The sequence below is a fragment of the Euleptes europaea genome, chromosome 2 (assembly GCF_029931775.1).
Source record: "Euleptes europaea isolate rEulEur1 chromosome 2, rEulEur1.hap1, whole genome shotgun sequence".
Lineage (NCBI taxonomy): Eukaryota > Metazoa > Chordata > Lepidosauria > Squamata > Sphaerodactylidae > Euleptes > Euleptes europaea.
Window position 1 is genome coordinate 12,043,642 of NC_079313.1, and position 22,814 is coordinate 12,066,455.

Below are 22,814 nucleotides of genomic sequence, written 5' to 3' on the forward strand. Positions count from 1 at the left end.
CACCACACTGGCTCTCAGATATTTACGTTGTATGTGTACATGAGCATGTTGGTTTGGTAGGCTATTGCAGGGCCTTATACATGCTATTGATTTGAGCCTGTAATAAATATATACATTCTTTTGTATTGATGTAACCTTTACATCTTGACTTTGGGTGCTTAATTCTGCAGGTGTGTGTTTGACAGGAAAAGTACTTTCCTAGCCCCAGAAGGGAGCCTGGGCAATGGCTTCTTCCTGATTTCCCGGCAGGGTAGATAGGTTTATTGTATTCGGCCACAGACCTTTTACAATCGATTTCCCGGTAGCGGGAACCGAGCAGCAGGACTGTGGGGGAGATTAACCCAAAACCTCTGAGTAGCGATCCAGTTCTTAGATGTTTATGCTAAGCACGCACAAGCAGATGGAAAGAGAAGCTTGGAAATAATATAAAACACCGGTTTGGAGCTAATTCAAAGGTTGCAAGGATTCTGTGGGGCAGCTGCACAGAAAGCGGGCTTTCTGTACCACTTAAGGAAGAATCAAACCGGCTTACAATCACCTTCCCCTCCCCACAACAGACACCCTGTGAGGTAGGTGGGGCTGAGAGCTCTAAGGGAACTGTGACTGGCCCAAGGTCAGCCATCTGGCTTCATGTGGAGGAGTGGGGAAACCAACCCGGTTCACCAGAGTAGCCTCCGCAGCTCATGTGGAGGAGTGGGGAATCAAACCCGGTTCTCCAGATCCGAGTCCACCGCTCCAAACCACCACTCTTAAGGAGAGGTTGAGGGGACGACGACACGATTGCTCTCTTTAAGTATTTGAAGGGCTGTCGCTTAGAGGAGGGCAGGGAGCTGTTCCTGTGGGCAGCAGAGGATAGGACTTGCAATAATGGGTTTAAATTGTGGGAGGAAAGGTACCGGCTGGATATGGGGAAAGGTTTTCACAGTAAGAGTTGTTCGATAGAGAAATTGGCTACCTAGGGAGGTGGTGAGCTCCCCCTCACTGGCAGTCTTCAAGCAGAGGCTGGACAAACACTTGTTAGGAGTGTTCTAGGCCGATCCTGCTTTGAGCAGGGGGTTGGAGTAGATGGCCTCTGTGGCCCCTTCCGACTCTGTGATTCTATGACCTCTTGTTAGTCGGTGGGAAGAGCAGATTTGTCTTTGGCCAGTTGAAGTGCGTGCAGCACATGTGTGTGTGTGGGGGCATTTGCATATGTTCCCTCCAAAAAGTCCCAGACCAACAAACTGTTCATCCCCGAGGGTGATGTGCATGCTTGCACTTAGCACTTTTGGGGTTGCTTGCAAAACTTAAGACTGGGGTGCAGAGGCTTCTGAGCCCCAGAGGCATTAGGTGGGGGGAAGGTTTCCATTATCCTCCCCCAAAGATCGGCACCCACTGTGACGCCCATCTAGGTGTCCAATCCTGTATTCCGATGGGACCTGGCCCCGATTGTGAAATGGGAGGTTTTTTGGGTCAGCCAAGATGAATTGCTTTCCCACGCATTGGGCAATGCACTTTCAAAGCCCTTTAGCAATCGTCGGCACGTGGATTTTCCGGTTTCCACATCGCTGCAGACGATTGCTACCGTGGGATGAAAATGCATTATCCCGTCGTGTGAAAGCAAAGCCACGGTCGTGCCAACAACCAGCCCTTCTGACGGCAGTGGGGCTTGTTCATCCATCACAGGCTGTACCCCCAGCGACAGGACTCCTCACGTCCCCAAAAGGGAGATGGTGGGTCGGCAGCAGAAGCATATGTTTTGCATGCTGGAGCTAGCTTGGTGTAGTGGTTAAGAGCAGTGGTTTGGAGCGGTGGACTCTGATCTGGTTAAGAGCGGTGGTTTGGAGCAGTGGACTCTGATCTGGCTAAGAGCGGTGGTTTAGAGCGGTGGACTCTGATCTGGCTAAGAGCGGTTGTTTGGAGCGGTGGACTCTGATCTGGCTAAGAGCGGTGGTTTGGAGCGGGGGACCCTGATCTGGTGAAGAGCGGTGGTTTGGAGCGGTGGACTCTGATCTGGCTAAGAGTGGTGGTTTGGAGCAGTGGACTCTCATCTGGTTAAGAGCAATGGACTCTGATCTGGAGTACTGGGTTTGATTCCCCACTCCTCCACATGAGCGGCGGAGGCTAATGTGGTGAACTGGATTTGTTTCCCCAGTCCTACACACGAAGCCAACTGGGTGACCTTGGGCTAGTCACACTCAGCCCCACCTACCTCACAGGGTGTCTGTTGTGGGGGAGGGGAAGGGAAGGTGATTGTAAGCCGGTTTGATTCTCCCTTAAGTGGCAGAGAAAGTTGACATATAAAAAACAAACTCTTCTTCTTCTGAAGGTCACAGCTTCAGTCCCTGGCAACTCCATTCACAGTAATCTCAGGTGCAAGGAAAGGCTTCTCTCTGCCTGATAGCCCCAGGGAGCCACAGCCAGTCTGAGCAGGTCATAGAATTACAGAGTTGGAAGGGGCCAGACAGGCCATCTAGTCCAACCCCCTGCTCAATGCAGGATCAGCCTAGAGCATCCCTGACAAGTGCTTGTCCAGCCTCTGCTTAAAGACTGCCGGCGAGGGGGAGCTCACCACCTCCCTAGGAAGCCAATTTACTAGGTCGCTTAGGCGATTCTAAGCTAGAGGGGGCTCAGTCCGAGGGAGGCAGCTACTTGCGTTGCATCAACAGAGGGCATCAACAGAGGCGTAACATCCAAATTGCAAGATGCCATAGTTCCGCCATACACAGCCTTGGTCAGGCCGCACCTGGAGTACTGTGTGCAGTTCTGGAGGCCTCGCTTCAAAAAGGATGTGGACAGGATGAAGCTGGTGCAGAGGAGAGCGACGAGGATGATCAGGGGTCTGGAGACCAAGCCCTGTGAGGAAAGTCTGAGGGACTTGGGAATGTTCAGTCTGGAGAAGAGGCGGTTGAGGGGGGGACATGATTGCTCTCTTGAAGTACTTGAAGGGCTGTCACTTAGAGGAGGGCAAGGAGCTGTTCCTGCTGGGCAGCAGAGGATCGGGCTCGCAATAATGGGTTTAAATTGCAGGCAAAGAGGTTCCGGTTGGATATTAGGGGGAAAACTTTTTACAGTAAGAGTTGTTCGACAGCGGAATTGGCTACCTAGGGAGGTGGTGAGCTCCCTCTCACTGGCAGCATTTAAGCAGAGGCTGGACAAGCACTTGTCAGGGATGCTCTGGGCTGATCCTGCATTAAGCAGGGGGTTGGCCTAGGTGGCCTGTCTGGCCCCTTCCAACTCTGTGGTTCTGTGCTGTCAGGTGTCTTCTGGTCCAGTTCAGGCTTGAATCCACCACCACCCCTCCCCTGGGAAGCCTCAGCTTGACAAAGGGCAGTGGCCCCATGGCGAGACCTAGGATTGGCCACACTGATCTCCTTTCTCCCCCCTCCCTGCTTCTTTCCCTTCCAAGGCCTACACCGACGAGCTGGTGGAGCTTCACCGGAGGCTGATGGCGCTACGAGAACGGAACGTACTACAGCAGGTATTTTTTTTTTGGGGGGGGGGGTTACAGACAAAACCAAGCAAAGCTCCAGCGTCTGAAATACCGAGCAACGTTTGCCAGTGTCTGGATTTACGAAACCCAGGTTCGCCTGCTTTCGAGGGACAAGAGCGTGAATGAATTTTGCCTGAAGCTGGCCAGCTTGTTGCCCTTCAAACCCCTTGTTTTGGCACTGGCTCAAAACCAACCTGGTGCCGAGGAAGAACGCCCTCTTTCAGTTGCGCTCAGATGCATCGCCCTCTTGTCTCTTGACCGTGCTGCACTTTCCCGAAAGATCAAGGGAGCACGTGTGCTGTTCCCCCGCCTCTTCCTGCCTTATTGCCATCCTTCGTAAGGACCAGGGACTTGGACGGAGCAGGGAACGTGTAGGTTGATGGCCTCTCTCTGCTACCTTTTCCGTTTTTTCCTTTCCTTCCTTTATCCCTCAGAAGCTCCTTGATCCATTGATCTTGAGCAGCGTAGTTTTAAATCTAGTGTTTGAGGGAGATAAGGACTGAAATAAATCTTGCCACTGACAATGTAGCCTTGAGATCCCCGTCACTTAATAAAAAAGCCATTATGTCAGGCACAGAAGCATTAGATTTATATGTTAAAAGGGGAGAGATATAACGTGATCAAAGTTCTTCATAAAAGCGGCATCCCAAGAGGGTATGGAGCTAATTAATCAATAGAGCCAGAAGGGCAAGGACAGGTCCTTTCTGGGTATGGTATATTCAAAATTCTGCCTTGCATAACCATAGATGGGTTTGCATTCAGTCTAGCGAAACAGAAGGCTCTAGGAAGATGAGTTGTCAAATAATAAGTATGTGGGGAAACCGCGTGGTAGTGGTATTCTGAAAAACTGACTTCTTTTCCGTTTTTAAAGCAGCTTCAAGGCTTCAAAATGGCTGCGCTCAGTTTGCATTGTGCCGACGTCAGCTCAAAGAGCCAGCTAGTCCCACATCCTTTCCCCACTGCAGTGCATCCAGGAGGCCTGAACGCAGGGCGCAAAGACAACAGCCATCCCCTGCCCCCACCCCAAGTGGGTATCGGACAGAAGGCAGCACAGCATAGCAGAAGAGTTAGTTTTTATATGCCAACTTTTTGTACCACTTAAGGAAAAATCAGACCAGCTTACAGTCACCTTCCCTTCCCCTCAACAGACACCCTGTGAGGTAGGTGGGGCTGAGAGAGCTCTAAGAGAACTGTGACTAGCCCACTGTCATCCAGCTGGCCTCATGTGTAGGAATGGGGAAACCGACCCAGTTCACCAGATTAGAGTCCGCCACTCGTGTGGAGGAGTGGGGGATCAAACCGGTTCTCCAGATTAGAGTCCACCACTCTTAACCACTACCCCACACTGGCTTCTGATCTTGGAAGCTAAGCAGGGTTGGTACTTGGACCACCAAGGACGGCTCTGCAGAGGAAGGCCCTGGCAAAACCACCTCTGCTTCTCAGTCCCCGCGAAAGCCTCTTGCTAGGGTTGCCGTGAGTCGGTGGCGTCTTGACGATACACATGTACGTAAGCTGGTATCCTGAGGGTGCTGCCTCTGGACAGGGAGGTTCTGTTTAGTCATTGAACGCAACATCCCTGCCCCTCAGGAGTTCAGAATATTCACTGTGGGGAGGGGACTAGAAAAGGGCAATTGCAAATTATGCATGGCCGTTTCACTCGCCGTCACCCCTCCAACGACTTCTGGTCTTTGTGTTGCTTATGCGTGTCGTTTCCGACCATCACAGGTCACCTCGCTCTTCCCCTGCCTTTCCCCGTGTCAGAGAGCTGATTTATCTCAAATTTGAAAATATGGACAAACTGCAGGGAAAGGCAAGGGGAGAGTGAGGCCTCTGACGGTCAGAAACGGCTCGCATAATCAACACAAAGACCCAAAGTCGTCGGGGTGTGTGTGATGGTGAGTGAAACGGCCATGCATAAAAGACCTATGATTTATGCATTTTTCAGACCGGCTGTGTCCCTGACCTCTTCAGTGAGCGGACTCCTTGGTACATATCCTTTTGCACTGTCCTTACACATACCAATTTAAGCTAAAATTGATTATACCATGTTTTAACAAATGGTCCTCATCTTCTCGAGCAACTTTGGAGCAAAAGGTTCAGTTCCTCTTAGAGGACTCTGACCCTCAGCATCCTTATTTTGTTGCTCGTTTTCTGGAGGCTGCAGAGAAGAGACGAAGGGAGGTGTTTTTAGAGATGGGTCTTATTTAAGTGTTATGGTTTTATTGTTCAAGACCTCGGTCTAAGAACAGGGGGGAAAGAAAGAAAGACCTATGATTACCAGGGAGGAGCAGGTTTCAGACACTGTGTTGGAACGAAGCCCGAGCAAACCTCGGTCATTCTCCCTCCCCCCCCTTTCTCCTTCCTAGATCGTCAACCTCATCGAGGAGACAGGGCACTTCAACGTCACCAACACCACCTTTGACTTTGACCTCTTCTCCTTGGACGAGACCACGGTCCGCAAGCTGCAGAGTTACCTGGAAGCCGTGGCCACGTGACCCGCAGCCTCCCGAATCCAGTGGGACGCTTTTTGGAAAACCAGATTTCCCCGCCTCTTTGGTACCAGGAAACCAACCCATGGGCCTCGGTCGCCGCCTTATCCTCCTCAGTTCACCTGAAGCACTGCCTTAGAGAACAGCCGCGCTCTAGGAACCCGCCGCGCTTTTCTTTCCGAGCTTCAGCCGAGCCGCCGCCCACCGCCCAGCCTGTCCTCCTCTGCTTCGGCAGCTCCCCTGGGCCTGATCGAGCAAAGCCGCGTCAGTCCTAAGCTGGGCCGGGTTCGCCCGTCCCTCCCTCCAGCTTTTTAAAGAAACATTTTTTTTAGAAAGAGGTTCCGCGGGTGCGGGTGCTTGTCTTTTGAGAATGCACTTTTGAGGCCGCCTCTTCAGCTCGGAGTCAAGCGGAGCTGTTTCATTTCCGACAAACGGACGGACTGTGGAAGACGCCTGCCCGCAGTGTTCTGGGGCTTACCCGTCGAAACGAGTCGGGTGTCTGCATCCGACCGGCTGTAGTTTTGATGTGTTAGCAGAGGACCGTTGGACTCGTACAGTATTCTCAAACCTTCCGGGGAGGAGGGGGCAGCCCAGACTCCTCCGGCAAGTGGATTGTTAAAAACTTGTGCTCGCGTGTGCTGAGAGAGCAGCAAAAAGCTTGCAGCCTGCCATTCTTGCTTGCTTTCGACACAGCGCTGGTCCAGCCCCCCTCAAAGAGAGCCTCTCCTTTCTGCACCCTGTTTTTTTTTTATACGCTTTAACTGTAAGGACTATGTTCATTGTATGCTATTTTATATATATATTATATATATGTATGGTGTAAAAAGGGCCTAATTTGGGTCTTAACGGCTTCAATAGGTGTGTATAAAGGTCGGGAAGAAGGGTTGGATCTTTTTTTTTTAAAAAAAGGGGGCGAGATTTGACCTGTTTGTTAAAATGCCTCTGAGCGGGACAGTTTCTAGCATCTGGAAGCCAAGCAGGTATGTACGAAGCCTTCTGTTCTGTGCTCTGAAAGGAGCTTATCGGTGTTGCTTTTATTATTATTATTTTCCCTCCAACCATCAGTGTTTGCAAATATTTTTTGCCAAAATGCATTGGCCCTCGTCGCGGTTCTGTGTTCTTCTTCTTCGAGAGAGAGAAGCTTTGGGACTGTCTAATAGCAGCTACGGGTGGGGTGGGGAGAAGGATGGAAAGAAAACAAGATGGGGGGCATCTTTACGCGTCTCAGAGATTTTTAAAAAAACTTGCAGGCTTGCAGTCTGCCGTTTTCTAGGACTTTTGAAAGCATAGCGTTGGGAAGAGACAGAAAACACTAATTGGAATGTTTGTTGATATTCTGTGCTCAAATGGTATTTGTGTGAGGTGAGAAGGGAGGGTTGTGTCGTGGACGTTCCTGCAAGGTGATTTGCAAGCGCGCCAAACCCTTCTGAATCGGTCTTCGTAGACTTAGAGATGTTAACTTGTTTCCAGACAAGGAGTCTTAAAACCTTTTTTTTTTTTTGCCAAACGTCGATGCAGCTGCTGGCCAAGGGGTGTTGGATGAGAGACTTAATCCCGTTTTGTGCTTTTCAAAGGGTTCCTTGTAGAGGGCGGTTTCCTGGCTCAACTTTAAAGCAAACAAAAATCAAATAGGAAAGCTTAGTTCCTTGATCTGCATCCTTTCCATCTTCTTTTTTTTTTTAATCACGCAAGTAATTATGACTGAAATGGCAATAAGCTGACGTGGGAAAGGTCACGTTGACCCCCAAATTCCTACAGAACTTGTTCTTCCTGTCCATCTGCATACTGTTGTCCTTCGGTTATAAAAACGCCTCTGTCCCGGTGGTCCCCCCAGCCCCGCAGCAGCGATTGAATTGTGCCTCCTCTCTGAGCCTTGGAAAGTCCAGAGGAGTCAGCGTCGCATTAGCAGAAGCGCTTACCGGGCCGTTGGACGCTCCGCGGCCAGTTAGGAATGCAACCAGTCTGAATGCCGGAAGGTTCCCCGGACTTGCGTCGTCCTGTTTGGGGGGTTCGGCGGGTGACGCAAGAGCCGTACAGACCTCGGGAGGAGGCCAACTTTGGACGCTAGACACGAGTCTTTGAACAGTGACCAAAATCCCCTCTAAAGAAAATTACACTAAATTGCTTCCTTCCAAAGTTAATGGATGTTCCCCCCTGCCCTCTTCTCTTGAGTAGTCCTGAACGGATTTCACTCGCCAGTATCTCTCTGCTCAAATGCGTTTGCCCTAAAAGCTGGGTAAGTCATCTGTCCGAGAGCCTAAGAAACCTTTTATTCTTTGTGGGGTGGTGTCCCTGTGTTTAGCTGTACTTTTGTGGGGGAGGGGCAGCCCGGGGGGGGGGAAGGCCTTGGCTGGCACGATTCACAGCAGCATCCCGACCTGAAACCTTATATTCCGTGGGAATATTTCAAGTGTCCTCTTTGATGCGGTGGGGGAAAGATTCCTTCATTTGTATGTGAGGGTGGGATTCTTTGTTTCAAAAGTGTTTTGTGGACTGGTTTTAAAGAATCCCCCCCCCCCCACTCCAAAGAACACCAGTTCAGCCTCACTGACATCTTGGTCAACCAAGCAAGTGTCCTCTTCCCTCTTTTCCTTTTGCGCTTAAATATATATATATCAGAAGCCTTGGAGGCCTTCAGCCAGTGGCTCGGCCATTGGTCCTGGTGTCTTTGGTGTCTCCCGTCTGCCCATTCTGTTGTAGTAGATTCTTTCTTCGGCTGTGTTTGTGGATTCAGTGTGTATGTGTGTGTTTGTGTCTGCCTCTCTCGCGTGCGAGAGCATTTGATAGGTAGCTAAAAAAAATAGTTGGGAGATGGGATGGTACCACGTCGCAGTGAGCCTCGTGATAATTACTGTACAAAGGAGCTTAGTGAGGGATATAAGGGGTGCGACTGACATTTCAAATGGATATCTTTGCCATATTTTCCCCATTCCCCCTCCTCCTCACCCACCCCACCCTAGAAACTGGCATCTGTTTCCTGCCTTTTCGCATGCCGTTATGGGGCATAGCTGGGGAAGGACAAATCAGAAAGGGTTCAAGTGGAGGAAACGTGGCCTCTTCACTTAAATCAGAAACTTTACTGAGGATGGCGACCAACTCCTTTATTTCTTGACCCAGTGGCTTTAAGCAGACATAAGGAATCTTTTTTGTAAGTAGCTCTGAAGCCACGGGAAGAGAGAAGGGGGATTTTAAAAAAAGGAAAAAAAAAGAAACAAAACTTGGGAGGGAATTCAAATTTTGGCTCAGTGGCAAACCATCTGCTTGGCGGGCAGAAGGTCCCAGGTTCAATTCCTGGCGTCCCCAGTTAAAAAGCTCAGGCGGTAGGTGATGTGAAAGACCTCTGCCTGAGAACCTGGAGAGCCGCTGCCGGTCTTAGACAATACTGACCTTGATGGACCAATGGGCCGATCCGCCCTAAGGCAGCTTCGTGAGTTTAATAACTTATACACTTTAACATTGACACGATGATTTACATGATTTTTGATCCTGCATTCTGCATGTCTGATGATACCGTTTCCAAAAGGGTAGCTACGTTTAGCCCGTTCTAGCAAAACAAAGCCCCGGTAGAGAAGAGCCTTGTGGCTGTCCTTGAAGGCTGATGGACATATTATGGTCTGTGGCCCGCAAGAGCTGGGTAGCGCATGGTTATAAGCTGTGGAGCTTTGTGACTTCTTTTAAAGCAGAGGCTAGATGGCCATCTGTCAGCAATGCTGATTCTATGACCTGAGGCAGAGCATGAGAGGGAGGGCATCTTGGCCATCTTCTGGGCACGGACTAGGGGTCACTGGGGGTGGGGGGGGGAGGTAGTTGTGAATTTCCTGCATTGTGCAGGGGGTTGGACTAGATGACCCTGGTAGGGGTACCCGAACTCTTCCCCCCTTGTTGCCGTTTGGTCCAAACATCCGTTAAGAGTGTGCGTTTTGCCAAGAATTGCCGATAACGCTCAGTGTTAAGAGGGGAAGCTTCCATTCACCCATGCCAAATCCGTACGCAGACGCTTGCCCGGCTCAAGGGTCAAAATCGCATCAAAGCCAGCCAGGCAGGGAAGCAGTTTAGAAAACAGGGGGGGTGTCTTAAACCAGCAGGTGTGTTACTAAATGACTGGTGTTAGGTCAATGGTTGTGGACCAGTTGCTTGTTTGTGTGTGTGTGTGTGCGCGTTTTGCGGGGGGAGGGCTTATTGCACAAGTTCACAAACACCGGGGCGGGGTGCCCTGACTTGGGGGAAGAGGTCGGTTGTGACGTCTCCAGTGGAAACCCATGGCCTTGGGCCGGCTGACAGTTGGCGACCTCCCGCGGCATGTTTTCGAGGCCGACGGTGTTTCTCTTAGGCTGAGTTGGCAAAATTTGGGGATGGGGAAGGGGTTGATGGGAGTAGAAACAAACATATTGTGACAAACAGAGAAGAAGCTTGTGTTGGGGGGGTATTAGTATGTATACCTGCTTGTTGTTATGCATAAGCAAAAGGGGGGGCTTGGAAACGAAACACCCTTTTAATGCTAGTTTCAGAGTGTAGACGTGTCGGGCTGCAGTACAAGAGCCGGATTCGAGTGCAATAGCACCTCAGAGAAACCAACAAGATTTTCGGGGTGTGAGCTGTCAGAGCTGGCAAAGTGAGCTTTGGCTCCTGAAAGCTCACACCCCGAAAATCTTGTTGGTGTCAAAGCTGCCGCTCAAATCCAGCTTTTAACGCCGTTAACATAATTTTCATCGGGGTTTTTTTTAAGCACAAGCTTCCAGTATTTTCTTTTGCAATTCCGTCCACCCCCACCGTGCCACTTTTCAGCTTTTTCATACCAGGCCTTGGCAAGTAGAGAGAGTAGAAAGCTAGATTTAGACCTCTTATTTGGCATTCTTCTGAGAGCCAGTGTGGTGTGTTGGTTAAGAGCGGGGGTTTGGAGCGGTGGACTCTGATCTGGAGGACCGGGTTTGATTCCCCGCTCCTCCACATGAGCAGCGGAGGCTCATCTGGTGAACCGGGTTTGTTTCCCCACTCCTCCAAATGAAGCCAGCTGGGTGACCTTGGGCTAGTTACACTCTCTCAGTCCCACCTACCTCACAGGGTGTTTGTTGTGTGGAGGGAAAGGGAAGGTGATTGTAAGCCGGTTTGATTCTTCCTTAAGTGGTAGAGAAAGTCGGCATGTAAAAACTAACTCTTCTTCTTCTCTCCCCCCCCCCCCAATCCCTTGCCCCAGCCTTTGGGTCTGGTGTCAAACTGGAGGGGCAACTGCAGAGACTTAAATTTATCACTGATGGGAAGATGGAGCGTGCTTTAAGCTTGCACATTTAAAAAGGAGAGGCGCTGGGCAGGAGGGTCAGAGGTTGTATGGAGAGAGCTGGGGCTGGCAAAGTGGACCCCAACACTGGCAGTCGCTAAGAGAAATTAAGCCTGGGAGAGATGAAAGTTGTCTAGAAGTTATTCTGCAGCTCTCCTCCCCTCTGGCTCCCTTGAGTTTTTGGAGTTCAAAACAGATAGAAGGAAGTATTTCTTCACACAATGATAGTTAAATTGTGGAACTCCCTGCCCCAAGGTGTTTTGATGGCTGCCAACTTGGAAGGCTTTAAGAGAGGTGTGGACATGTTCGTGGAGGAGAGGGCTATCTGTAGCTACTAGTCAAAATGGATACTAGCCATGATGCATACCTATTCTGTCTAGGATCAGAGGAGCATGCCTATTATATTAGGTGTTGTGGAACGCAGGCAGGATAATGCTGCTGCAGTCGTCTTGTTTGAGGGCTTCCTAGAGGCACCTGGTTGGCCGCTGTGTGAACAGACTGCTGGACGTGATGGGCCTTGGTCCGATCCAGCATGGCCTTTCTTATGAGTTTCACCCAAACACCCGTTGGTCCTGGCGGGGCGCCGTCTCCATCCATTAACACATGATTGAAGCGCTTCATTTTGGGACCGGATCCCGCGTCCTTTTGAGTGCGGTCACAAGCCTTTGCATTTCCTCGCTTTTGTGGTTTTAATGCCGTTAAGCCCGCATGTTGCCGGGCGACCCATCGGTTGTACTAGAGACCGCGTGTACACTTCTGTTACATGCAAGCTTTGAGAGAAATCCTGGTCCCCAGGATTTAACCTTCTCGGGTGTATTGTTAGCTTAAAGAATGAGGCAGGCGTGTAGTCCTTGTGACACATGGGTATTCTCGCCAGTACACGGAGGCAAGAGTGGGGGCGCACCCGGAGGCAGAGGGGTTAGCAGACTCAGATTTCCAGGAGGTTTGCACATCATATATGCAGACGTCTTCTCTTTTATAATGCAAAGTACGCACGGCCTAAATTATCCTCCTTGAACAGGCCTCTTATGTATTACAAATTTGACTGGGGGTGGAATAGTTGGGGGAGGTTATGGGGGGGGTAGCCCTGATGAACAAAAGAGTTTGCACTCTTCAAGGAAGCAAATGAGTACTTAATCCTCTTGCTGGCGTGTTAAAAAAAAAACTTTTTTCTTGCTGCTTTTTTGTCTGCCAAAAGCAAAAAAGAAAAGAAAAAAAGGTATTAAATACCTGGTTGCGGAATAGAGAGGATATTAAAAAAGATGTGTTAAAGGGGGGGAAGGGTTTTTTTCTTTGCTCACCCAGCCCAAGACTCCAAGGCGAAATCCTGAAAAGGTGGGACGGGAGGGGGAAAATGTTTGTAATGAGTTAATGGGATCGTTTTTTGTCCTGACTTTTAAACTTTGTTAAATTTGTGAAATTTATGGAGGAGTTTTTATAGGAAAAAAAAAAGGCAAGAAATAAAAAGGTGAGAGAGTCACAATCTGGATGCGTGGTGGCGTTTTTCCTCTTCTAATGTTGGGGTGGCTACACCGGTTTGTCTCTCTCCCCCCCCCCCCCAAACCAGGAAATAGAAAATTCCAGAGGCATCAAATTAGAGGAAGTGACTATTAAAGGAAGGGGGCCGGGAAATTAAAACTTTTTTACAATACATAATCAATTTTCAAAGCATGCAAAGACTCCATTGCAAAGGGTTGTTAGAAACAAAGACTGTATTGAGACTTTTTAAACTAATAAGCTCTTACAACCAAATCCACTTTACAAATTTAGTATCATCATTTACAGCATAGGGTGTAAAGGCCAAGTATTTTGCTATAATGTTTGATAGCACTCCTGATATTTCACACACTGACCAAATGTCCCAAGTGATTCGATATGTGCATATTGAAGATTCAGGAGTCCATGTGACAGAGTCTTTCATTGACTTTATTCAGTTATATGGGAAATCAGCTGATGTCATTACAAAACAAATTTGTGACAAGTTGCAAGCTGATGGCCTTAAACTAGAGCATTGCTACAGCCAGGGATACGACAATGCTGCGACTATGGCTGGACACATTAGTGGTGTACAAAAACGTATTTTGGATATGAATCCCAAAGCAATGTTTGTGCCATGTAACAATCACTCGCTCAATCTTGCTGGGATGCATGCAGTTGGTGTTGGGACAAAGGCTGCTACTTTCTTTGGCACTGTGGAAAAGGGTTTCTTTAACTAATCTAGTGGAAGAGACTCGAGTGCTAAAATCCACGGGTTAGGGGGCGCAAATTACTTGCCTTGCCCCGGGTGCTGACAACCCACGCTACGCCACTGCCCCCACCTGATTCTTATGCTCCCCATCTGAGATTTTAGCACCATTTTTAATTGCACTCCAATAATGTCGTGAAACTGGAGCATTGTGAAGAACCACCGACAAAAGACACATGAATATGAACAACGGCTCCGATGCTCCGAAGTGACGTCGGAGTCAGGTCCAATCGTCGCCTGCCAGGCACGGCTGGACCCCCCTGGACTCTGACGTTCAGTGACGGTGCTGCCACACGGCAGCTGCTCAGTGGCTCGGTGTGGGGAGGGACGCAGGGCCCGGAGTCTCGTAGATCACGAGGCCCCACTATTTGGGTGGGTGGGTGTGTGAAAAGCGTGCGCCCCCCCTGCTTTAGACGATTTGCAAAGGGGGCTGTGCCAAAACCCGACATTGGGCGGCTGGTTCCGTCAGCGGAGCTTGCCTCGGCCAAACGCACCGGTCTCCTCCTCCTCCTCCCTCTAACGCCACCGCACCCTAGAGGCCCCGATCCAGGCACGTGGCTTGGCTTCCCTTCCTTTCATTCACCCGCTTTGCAAGGAAAAGGTCAATGACCGGCAGTTAACTCGCTCCCCCGCGCACGGCGAGGGGGGCGCGGCTCGCAGTCGGCTGATGAGCGGGGCGGGGCGGAGAGGAAGGTGGGGGGTGTGCTTCCCCTTTAAAGGCGGTGGCCCTCGCCCAAGATGGCGCCTCCAGCCTCGCGCGCCCGGCTTGAGCCCTCTTCCCGAATCAGCCCGGGCCGAGCCGGCCGCTCCTTCGCCCTGCAGCCAATAGCGGCCGTGGTGGGCGGGGCCCCGGCTTGGGTTTACGACTGGGGAAAGGGGCGGGGCTTGGGGAGTAGGGGGCGGGGCCTATTCCCTTTGCCCTGTATAAAGCTTCCCGCCGGCAAATTTTGGCAGCTGTGGAGGATTTTTGCGCAACGTGGGCAGGTAACGCGCGAGCCGTTTTCTTTTCCTCGTTCGGCAGCGCGGAGCATCTGGCTCTGGCGCTAAAAGAGTAATAATATTAATAATAATCTTAATAAAGTCGGGGGGGGGATTAGTGATGCGCTTTGTTAAGGTGGTTAAGAGGAGCGCGCGGCTCGGAGAGGAAGTGTGGGAGGGTTTTTGCGCGGCGCCTCTCTGGACGCCGGGGCGTTGGATGGGCGCCGGACGCCTCGCCAGCCCGGAGGGAGGGAGGGAGCCGGCCGGCCGAGGGGGTTTTGCGCGGCGCCCGGCACGCTGGAGACGCGCGAGGGGGGAGAAGCGAGCGCGGCTCGGAACACGCCTTGGAAGACAAAGCGGTCTATACTTTCCCCGCTTGTCCTAATTAGGCCATTGATGCAGGTGAGCGTTTTGCCTGGGATTCGCTGCTCTCTAGACGCGCGTTTCCCCCACCCGGATTCTCAAAACTCTGCATGGGGGCTGCTTGTTGACTTTTGAGGATGGGGATGGGGAGAAAGTACATCTAAAGAGTGGCCAAACCTCCCATGCGTCAATGGGCCAGGTATTCATGGAAGGTTTTGCCTTGGATTCGCCACTTTCTAGATGCACATTTTCCCCATCTGCATTCTCAAAACTCTGCAGGGGGGCTTATTGTTGAGTTTTGGGGATATGGATGGGGCAAAAGTGCACCTGAAGAGTGGCAAATCCTGTGGCAAAGAGTGCATCTAAAGAATGGCAATTTTTTTGCATGGGAGGTGTTTGCCTTGGATTTGCCGCTCTCTAGATGCACATTTTCCCCAACTGAATTCTTAAAGCTCAACAATAAGTCCCCTTCTAGAGTTTGGAGAATTCAGGCGGGGGGAAATGTGAATCTCGAGAGCGGCGAATCCAAGGCGAAACCTTCCCGTGCATAAATGGCATTAAGTGAACTATTTTAAAGGTCTGTGCGGCTGGGGCTGCAAGGGTTAACGCCACACAGCCGGGTCTGGACAGCACCTTGTGCCCTGGCGGAATTCGTGAGGAGGGGCTGTGGCTCAGTGGTAGAGCATCTGCTTAAAGCTTTGTATGCAGAAGGTCCCAGGTTCAATCCCCGGCATCTCCAGTTAAAGAGACCAGGCAAGTAGCTGATGGGAAAGACCCCTGCCTGAGACCCTGGAGGGCCGCTGCCAGTCTGAGTAGACAGTACCGACTTGGATGGACTGAGGGTCTGATTCAGTATAAGGCAGCCTCATGTGTTCATCTTAGATGGGAAACGGCAGGTCTACCTATTGGGGCGGGGAGGAGATAAAGTTTTCGTTGTGTTCTCGGCAGTGTGGGATGGTAAACGCAGGATTTGCACACCCAACCCACCCCCATAGGCTAGAGGGTGCCTTGATAATAAATGAGCATTGTGTGTGTCTGTGTGAGTGGGGGGTGTCTTTGTGTAGCTCCTATGCCCCTGAGGCTTCCGATGGTGGCTCTGCTCCTCTCTTTTTTGGGGGGGGATCCCTCTTTTAAAAACAGCCTGCGTATCAGAGGAGATTTCAAACGGAAATCTAATCTTCCAGACCTGCCCGAAATAACACAGGTGCCGACTACTCCCTTTTCTGTTGTCTGGCTTTTTGGGAAAACTCGTTCCCAAACCTTCCGGCTGTCTGGCTATAATACAGTCCTAGCAGATCCTGAAGGAGGTATGTGTATCCTGCTGTCTACCTCCTGCTTATTTTTTTATTTTTTATTTTTAACCTTTTTATTATTTTATTTATATAATTGGAGGGTACAGGAAGGGAAAAGGGGAAGGGATAAATGTTATCATTATAAAAACAATACAGTATTATAAAATGATTTTTAAATAAAACATAATTACAAAATATCTTTAGTTTGTTATACTTGCATCAGGCTGATTTATAATATTTTAAAAATTCATATTCTACTTGGCAGTTAATTGAGATAAAAAATATAATTCAGAGTTTATTATAACGTTTGAGCATATTACGTTTAAATTAGCTGCATTTCACCTCCTGCTTATTTCTACACCAGGAAACGGTCCACGATTTTGCTTCTCTCCTACTTTGCGGACGAGGCAATCATGGGAAGCTTTCAGACGCACACGATATCCCCGCCTGCCCCTTGACTTTTTTGTCCTGCATCATCTGGTGATGAATTTTTGATTTGTTTTATTTTTGAACCGTGCAGAAGAGTCAACATGCCCTGCTCTTGCGTTAGAGTGATTGGCGGCCCAGGGGGTGTACCAGGTCTCTTACCCCCCCCCAGTCTTGTTTGCCCGCCTGGTTTGATTGACAGGTCCCCCTTCTGTCCCTTGAGTCACGCTGGCAGCTGGTCTCTTCCTTCTCTCTTAATCCTGGTACAGGTTTTGTTGTTGAAAAAGGGGCGCTGCTGTAAGTCTTGTGTCTACACTGAGAACGGAAACTGGTTTTCATGCTTAGTTTCAGAGGGTAAGCGGTGTTGGTCCGCAGTAGAACAGCTAGATTTTAATCCGGTAGCTCTAAAGCGCTATTGGACCCAAATCTAGCTGGTTTTGATGGTGGTGACTCTTTTTTTGTCCTTTGTCTTTCAGGCTTCTTATTTGGGCTAAAAATTGGGTCAAATCCCCCAGAAAAGGCAAAGTTTTCCTGTCTAGATCTCACAATTATTCTGTTTTATGGACAACACACAACGTTAACCCAATGCTTTTTTTTTGTCTTGCAAGGAGTTCTGTTTCATTGCCATGAAATGGCCAGGGAAATCATTCTTCCCCCTCCCCAAATTTTTTTGGCAGCTACTATTTACATAGTGGAACAGACCCAAACCCTGTGAGCATTTTTTTTTTATTGCTTTGGTTAGGCTTATTATATTTTAAATTAGTGTAATTCTTTCGCCGCCCGAGATCTCAAATAAACTGGCAGCAAAAGAAAAGTTGATAGCATCTAAAACTACATTTAAAACAAAAAAATGCTAGGAGTCTTTATCCTACCTCTGCAAACATGCACCCTAATATTTCAGCAAAATGTACTTGAAATACCCCTTGGATAGAGCATGCCGGATTTTTCTCCACTGCTAGGTGATTACTTTTTAATGAGCAGGGGAAGGGGGAAGGGCATTGGGGGGGTTGGATAAATGTCTAAGGCATGGGTTCTCAACAAGGGGGGAATTCTCCCCAGGGGGGGATTTTAGGGTTGGGGGGGATTGGGACCACTATTCAGAAAAGTGTGATGTTCTGTAGGTTATGTACAATCTGTAAACTGTAGTTTGTTTTTAATTTAATTTGCGACATTCAGTGAAGTTTAATTACTTATCTTGGGAAGGGGGGAAAGTATATTCTGAACAATGGTGAAAGGGGGGGATGGAACAAAAAAAAGGTTGAGAACCTCTGGTCTAAGGCACGTCCTTGCATCCTGGGGTACATTAAACAGGTAATGTGCGCCTTTTCTTAGCGCAAAGCTGACCCACAGAAGCATCTAGAGAGTTCTAGTTGGAGGACGAGGAGATCTCTTTGGGGGAGGGACTTCTCTTTGAGCAATACCTCCAGCTTGTAGTGCAATCCCTATGCAGCTTACTCCCGTATCTGATTTCACTGGGCTTAGCTTGGAATCAGTCCAGATAGGAAGCCCTGTAGAGTTGCTGGCCAGAGCTTCCAAGTAGCTCATGGGGGGAAGCATGTGTGTCTTCTCTTCCCCTCCCACACGCGTGTACTACGCTCCGGCGCATGATGCAACATGGTGTATTAGCTCATGCATAGCACCTGCTCCAACTGCCAAGAGAGGATTTAGAGTAAGCTGATACGTTCCAAGGGCTGCTTTAGGGAGACCCTCCTGGATGATTGAGGAAATGGGCTGGTGGTTAAATGGCTTTAAAAAAAAAACCCAGCCAGAAAACATGATGCTGCTTTACTTCCTGGTGTTCTATTTCCTGATTCAAATGTTCCATGCCACAGTTTTTTCATGTGAGGAAACACAATAAATGTATGTAGAAACCAGCAGCTTTCAAAACGGCAAGATGGAACCTCACTGGTCAGAAGCAGTATACCTGTCAATACTTGTTGCTGGGGAGGGGGCAGGGTGGAACCAGGACCAGGCTTTTAGAATCTCAGCCCGGTGCTCACGTGCTTTCTGGGCACATCTGGTTGGCTGTTGTGTGGCATTTGATGGACCTTTGGCTCTTGCATTCTTGTATGAAATTCCCTGCATGTAGAAACTAGTGTGTCAGAGTGGAGGCTCCTTAGCCTAGCCTTCTCAGTGGCAGGTTAGTCTTTTAGATGAAGGGAGTTTCCATCATGTGGGCCTTCTCACCTGCAGTCTAGATAGCCCCAAAAGACAGCTTCACTGCCAGGGGATAGACTGGTCATGGTGGCTAAGTGGAACCTCCATCTGTTGAGACTGCCTACCTGAGAATAACAGGTGCTGTAGGTTTTATGCTCTTGAGTATTTATTTATTTATTTATTTATTGGCTGGACAATGCAGGAAGTGGGGTTTTGGAGTAAATGGACCTCTGATTTGCTCATTAATAGTATGCAAACAAGGTCTGTGCTCTGATTATACATTCTGTTGAAGTACATTTTGGAAGAAGTAGGATTAATGACAGCTAAACCTCTTTTAATCCTAACATGTGGAGCTTTTAGAAAAAGGTTAGGAAAAATAAACATTTTAAATGAACACATGAAGCTGCCTTCTACTGAATCAGACCCGTGGTCCATCAAAGTCAGACGGGCAGCGGCTCTCCAGGGTCTCAGGCTGAGTTCTTTCACATCCCCTACTCGCCTAGTCCCTTTAACTGGAGAGGCTGGGGATTGAACCTGGGACCTTCTGCCCGCCAAGCGGATGCTCTGCCACTAAGCCACAGCCCCATCCCCATCCCCATCTTTAACTTGCTTCCTTTATCAGCCCTTTTTATAAATAGCAGTAACTGCGCTTTGGGATGTGTCTGGCATAAACTGGGCTTCTGGCTTGCCCTCTAACTCCCTGTAAATATGTCAGCACACTGTTCACTCAATACGAAGATCTCGGCTGCTTGGTTTTGTAATAGCCAGTGGGGCATAGTGGTTAGAGTGTCATACTCGGATCTGGGAGACCCGGGTTCCAATCCACGTTCTGCCATGGAAGCTTGCTGGGTGTTCTTGGGCCTGTCGCACACTCTCGGCTTAACCCGCCTCACTGGGTTGTTGTGAGGACAAAAGGCAAGAAAATGTCGTAAACCACCTTGGGTCCCCGTTCTGGAGAAAAGCAGGGTATAAATGAAGTAAAAAATTAATTAGGCATTGGGAAGAACTTTCTAACAGTTAGAGCGGTTCCTCAGTGGAACAGGCTTCCTCGGGAGGTTTTTAAGAAGAGGTTTAGATGGCCGTCTGTCAGCAATGCTGATTCTGTTATCTTAGGCAGATGATGAGAGGGGGGGCACCTTGGCCATCTTCTGGGCATGGAGTAGGGGTCACTGTGTGTGGGTGTGGGGGGGGAGGTAGTTGTGAATTTCCTGCATTGTGCAGGGGGTTAGACTAGATAACCCTGGTGGTCCCTTCCAACTCTATTATTCATATTTCCATCATTCAGGAAACCTTGACATTATGAAAAGAGGAACAGCCAGTAGGTTGAGGTTTGGGTGCGTTCTTTTTTTAATTTTGGGGAAAGGAAACAAATATGGATTGTGCGGTAGGGGGAAATATTAAATCTAATACATTTGACTTAATTGAAAGGCAAATGGGGAAGCGTGCATGCTTTTTAAAGACCACAGTTTTGGATGCTTATTTGATGCTTCTGTTGCTGGTCTCTGTTTTGAAATTCTGTTGTTTTTTTTACTCCCATGTTGAAAGCGGCCTCTGAATGGTAGCAAATAGGCATTTGAATATTTATACGTGTTACAGGTGGTTACCTCTCAATGAGGGATGTTTGGTTACTTCTCATCATGGCATGCTTGCGGCTTCCGTGGTGGCTGGCTGCAACTCATTTGGAAATATTGGCTGCAGTGCGCTGAGATGTAGTGCCAGGTCCCCACCTCACCCCTGGCCACCGGTGGGGGTTGGGGGGCAGGGTTGCCAGCTGCAGGTTGGGAAACTCCTGGAGATTTGGGGATGGAGCCTGGGGAGGGCAGGGACCTCAGTGGGGTGCAATGCCATACAGTTCACCCTCCAAAGCATCTGTTTTCTCTAGGGGAACTGATCTCTATAGTCTGGAGATGAGCTGTAATTCCGGGGGATCTCAAGGTCCCACCTGGAGGCTGGCATCCCTAGTTGGGAAACGCCTGGAGATTTGGGGATGGTGAGGACAGGCACCTCAGTAGGGTGGAATGCCATAGAACCCACCCTCCAGAGCATCCATTTTTCTCCAGTAGTCTGGAGGTGAGCTTTAATTCTTGGGGATCTCCAGGTCCCACCTGGAGGCTGGCATCAATAGTTGGGAAACGCCTGGAGATTTGGGGATGGAGCCTGGGGAGGGCAGTAGGATGGAATGCCATAGACCCCACCCTCCAAAGCATCCATTTTCTCCGGGGGAACTGATCGCTGTAGTCTGGAGATGAGCTTTAATTCTGGGGGATCTCCAGGTCCCGCCTGGAGGCTGGCGTCCTTACTGAGATGCCACATTATGACCAGTCAGAAATACCATTTTTGGTACCCAGTGTTGGAGACGATCTCTGAAAAACATTTGCGGCTGCAGGTAGCAATCTGCAAAATGTAGTGACTGATTGAAAAACCACAACACTGCAAACCGGTGTACCTATTTCAGTTTGGGAGGGCTTGGAAAACCTTTGCCGGTTCCTTGTGCATCTTCCTTTTGTGGATGCCCGAGAGGCAGATGGTGATCTAGCGGACTGGCGCGGCCTCTCCGCCCACCCCTCCTCTGCTGAGCCAGTGCGTGGAAATAAGCCGGCTGGAGGTTCTCCGTTAGGAGTTCAGCCTGGGAGTAGGTGAATGCGCTCTAGTAACCCCGGGAGCATCTGGAGACCATCCTCGCATGACGAGGCCTGGGATGATGGGGCGATGACTAGGAGGCTTGCGATTGGCTGAGCTGGCTGGGATGATCCTGCGGATGGAAAGCCCTGCGGCAGGTGCGCCCGGCTGCCATTAAGCAACCGGAGCCGAGCGGCAGTGAGAATTAAAAACAAACCTGAGAATCTGGCTCTCTGGGGATGCCAGGATGCCGCGGCTGGGGGGCTTGCTGTCGCCATGGTTTTTGTAGTACGGCTTTTGTAACGGTGACCCTCTGAAGCTGTGATCATCTTTACTTGGGAGGAAGCCAGTGAAATAAGGGGGACTCCTTGCCGAGTACTCAGCTTGCTGGGGGTAAAGGGAAGATGACTGGGGAAGACACTGGCAAACCACCCCGTAAAAAAAGTCTGCCTAGTAAACATGGGGATGTGATGTCGCCACATGGGTCAGGAATGACCCGGTGCTTGCACAGGGGACCTTTGCCTTTTACCTTGCTGAGGAAACACAGATAGGGCTTGGTTGTGCAAACTCTCCACTGGGGAAACGCAGCTGGTCATCCCTTCCCCCCAATGCATTGCGTGGTGTAGTAGTGAAGAGCGGTGGTTTGGAGCGGTGGACTCTGATCTGGAGAACCGGGTTCGATTCCCCACTCCTCCACATGAGCGGCGGAGGCTAATCTGGTGAACTGGATTTGTTTCCCCGCTCCTCCACATGAAGCCAGTTGGGTGACCTTGGGCTAGTCACAGCTCTCAGCCCCACCTAGCTCACAGGGTGTCTGTTGTGGGGAGGGGGAGGGAAAGGTGATTGTAAGCCGGTTTGAGTTTCCCTTAAGTGGTAGAGAACGTCGGCATATAAAAACCAACTCTTCTTCTTCCTTAAATTGTCAAGCTACGGGGCACCCTAAGGACAATAACAGACGCTTTCCTTCAGTCTTCTTGTGGCAATTTAATGATTTTAGTGGTTAGTTGCCGCCACCCAGACCAAGATGATTTTTTGGGGGAAGCTACAGAGGAGGGCAAAAACCCGAAGAATGCTAAAGCTGTCTCTAGACTTTCATCTTGATGACGGCTTTTTTAAAAAAAGCTGTAAACTTGAAAACAGAGTAGGGGAAATGAAGCGAGGAGAACTCTGTCCTGGGATGATCCAGGTAGATCGTACAATGTGAACTCCCTTGAGAGAAGAGGTCTTCCCTGTGCAAAAAGAACGCATCCCCTTGTGTAGACTGAGCGTGGTTCCCCCCCTAACTTTTAAAATGTTCTTAAACGGACGCACTTTTTCGGCGGAGGAAGTGTTTCTAACAACCGACTTGAGGCCCTCTGGGGTGGCAAAGTAGTATAAAGCCATGCTGAACAAATTCACCTGCTTTTAATGTTTATTCCCCACCACCACCCAATTTAGACCCAGCCTTCTATCCCCGGCCGAGGCCGGGCTCAGGGCAGCTAAGAGTACAACAACATAC

The 22,814-nt window shown here is 49.6% G+C and overlaps 1 protein-coding gene and 1 non-coding gene across 2 annotated transcripts in view; both read left to right on the forward strand.

Annotated features, from left to right (window-relative positions):
* Window positions 1–6,157, forward strand: part of MLLT1 (MLLT1 super elongation complex subunit) — a 50,579-nt gene extending 44,422 nt beyond the window's left edge. Inside the window, exons 11-12 of the mRNA XM_056844370.1 lie at window positions 3,389–3,460; window positions 5,839–6,157. Of these exons, the coding sequence (XP_056700348.1) occupies window positions 3,389–3,460; window positions 5,839–5,967 (201 nt within the window). The 3' untranslated portion in view covers window positions 5,968–6,157. The remainder of the gene's footprint in view (window positions 1–3,388; window positions 3,461–5,838) is intronic.
* Window positions 6,158–15,482: 9,325 nt separating this feature from the next.
* TRNAF-AAA (transfer RNA phenylalanine (anticodon AAA)) lies at window positions 15,483–15,561 on the forward strand. The gene is given in 2 exon segments: window positions 15,483–15,518; window positions 15,526–15,561. It is a non-coding gene; the product is annotated as a tRNA-Phe (tRNA).
* The last annotated feature ends 7,253 nt before the right edge of the window (window positions 15,562–22,814 follow it).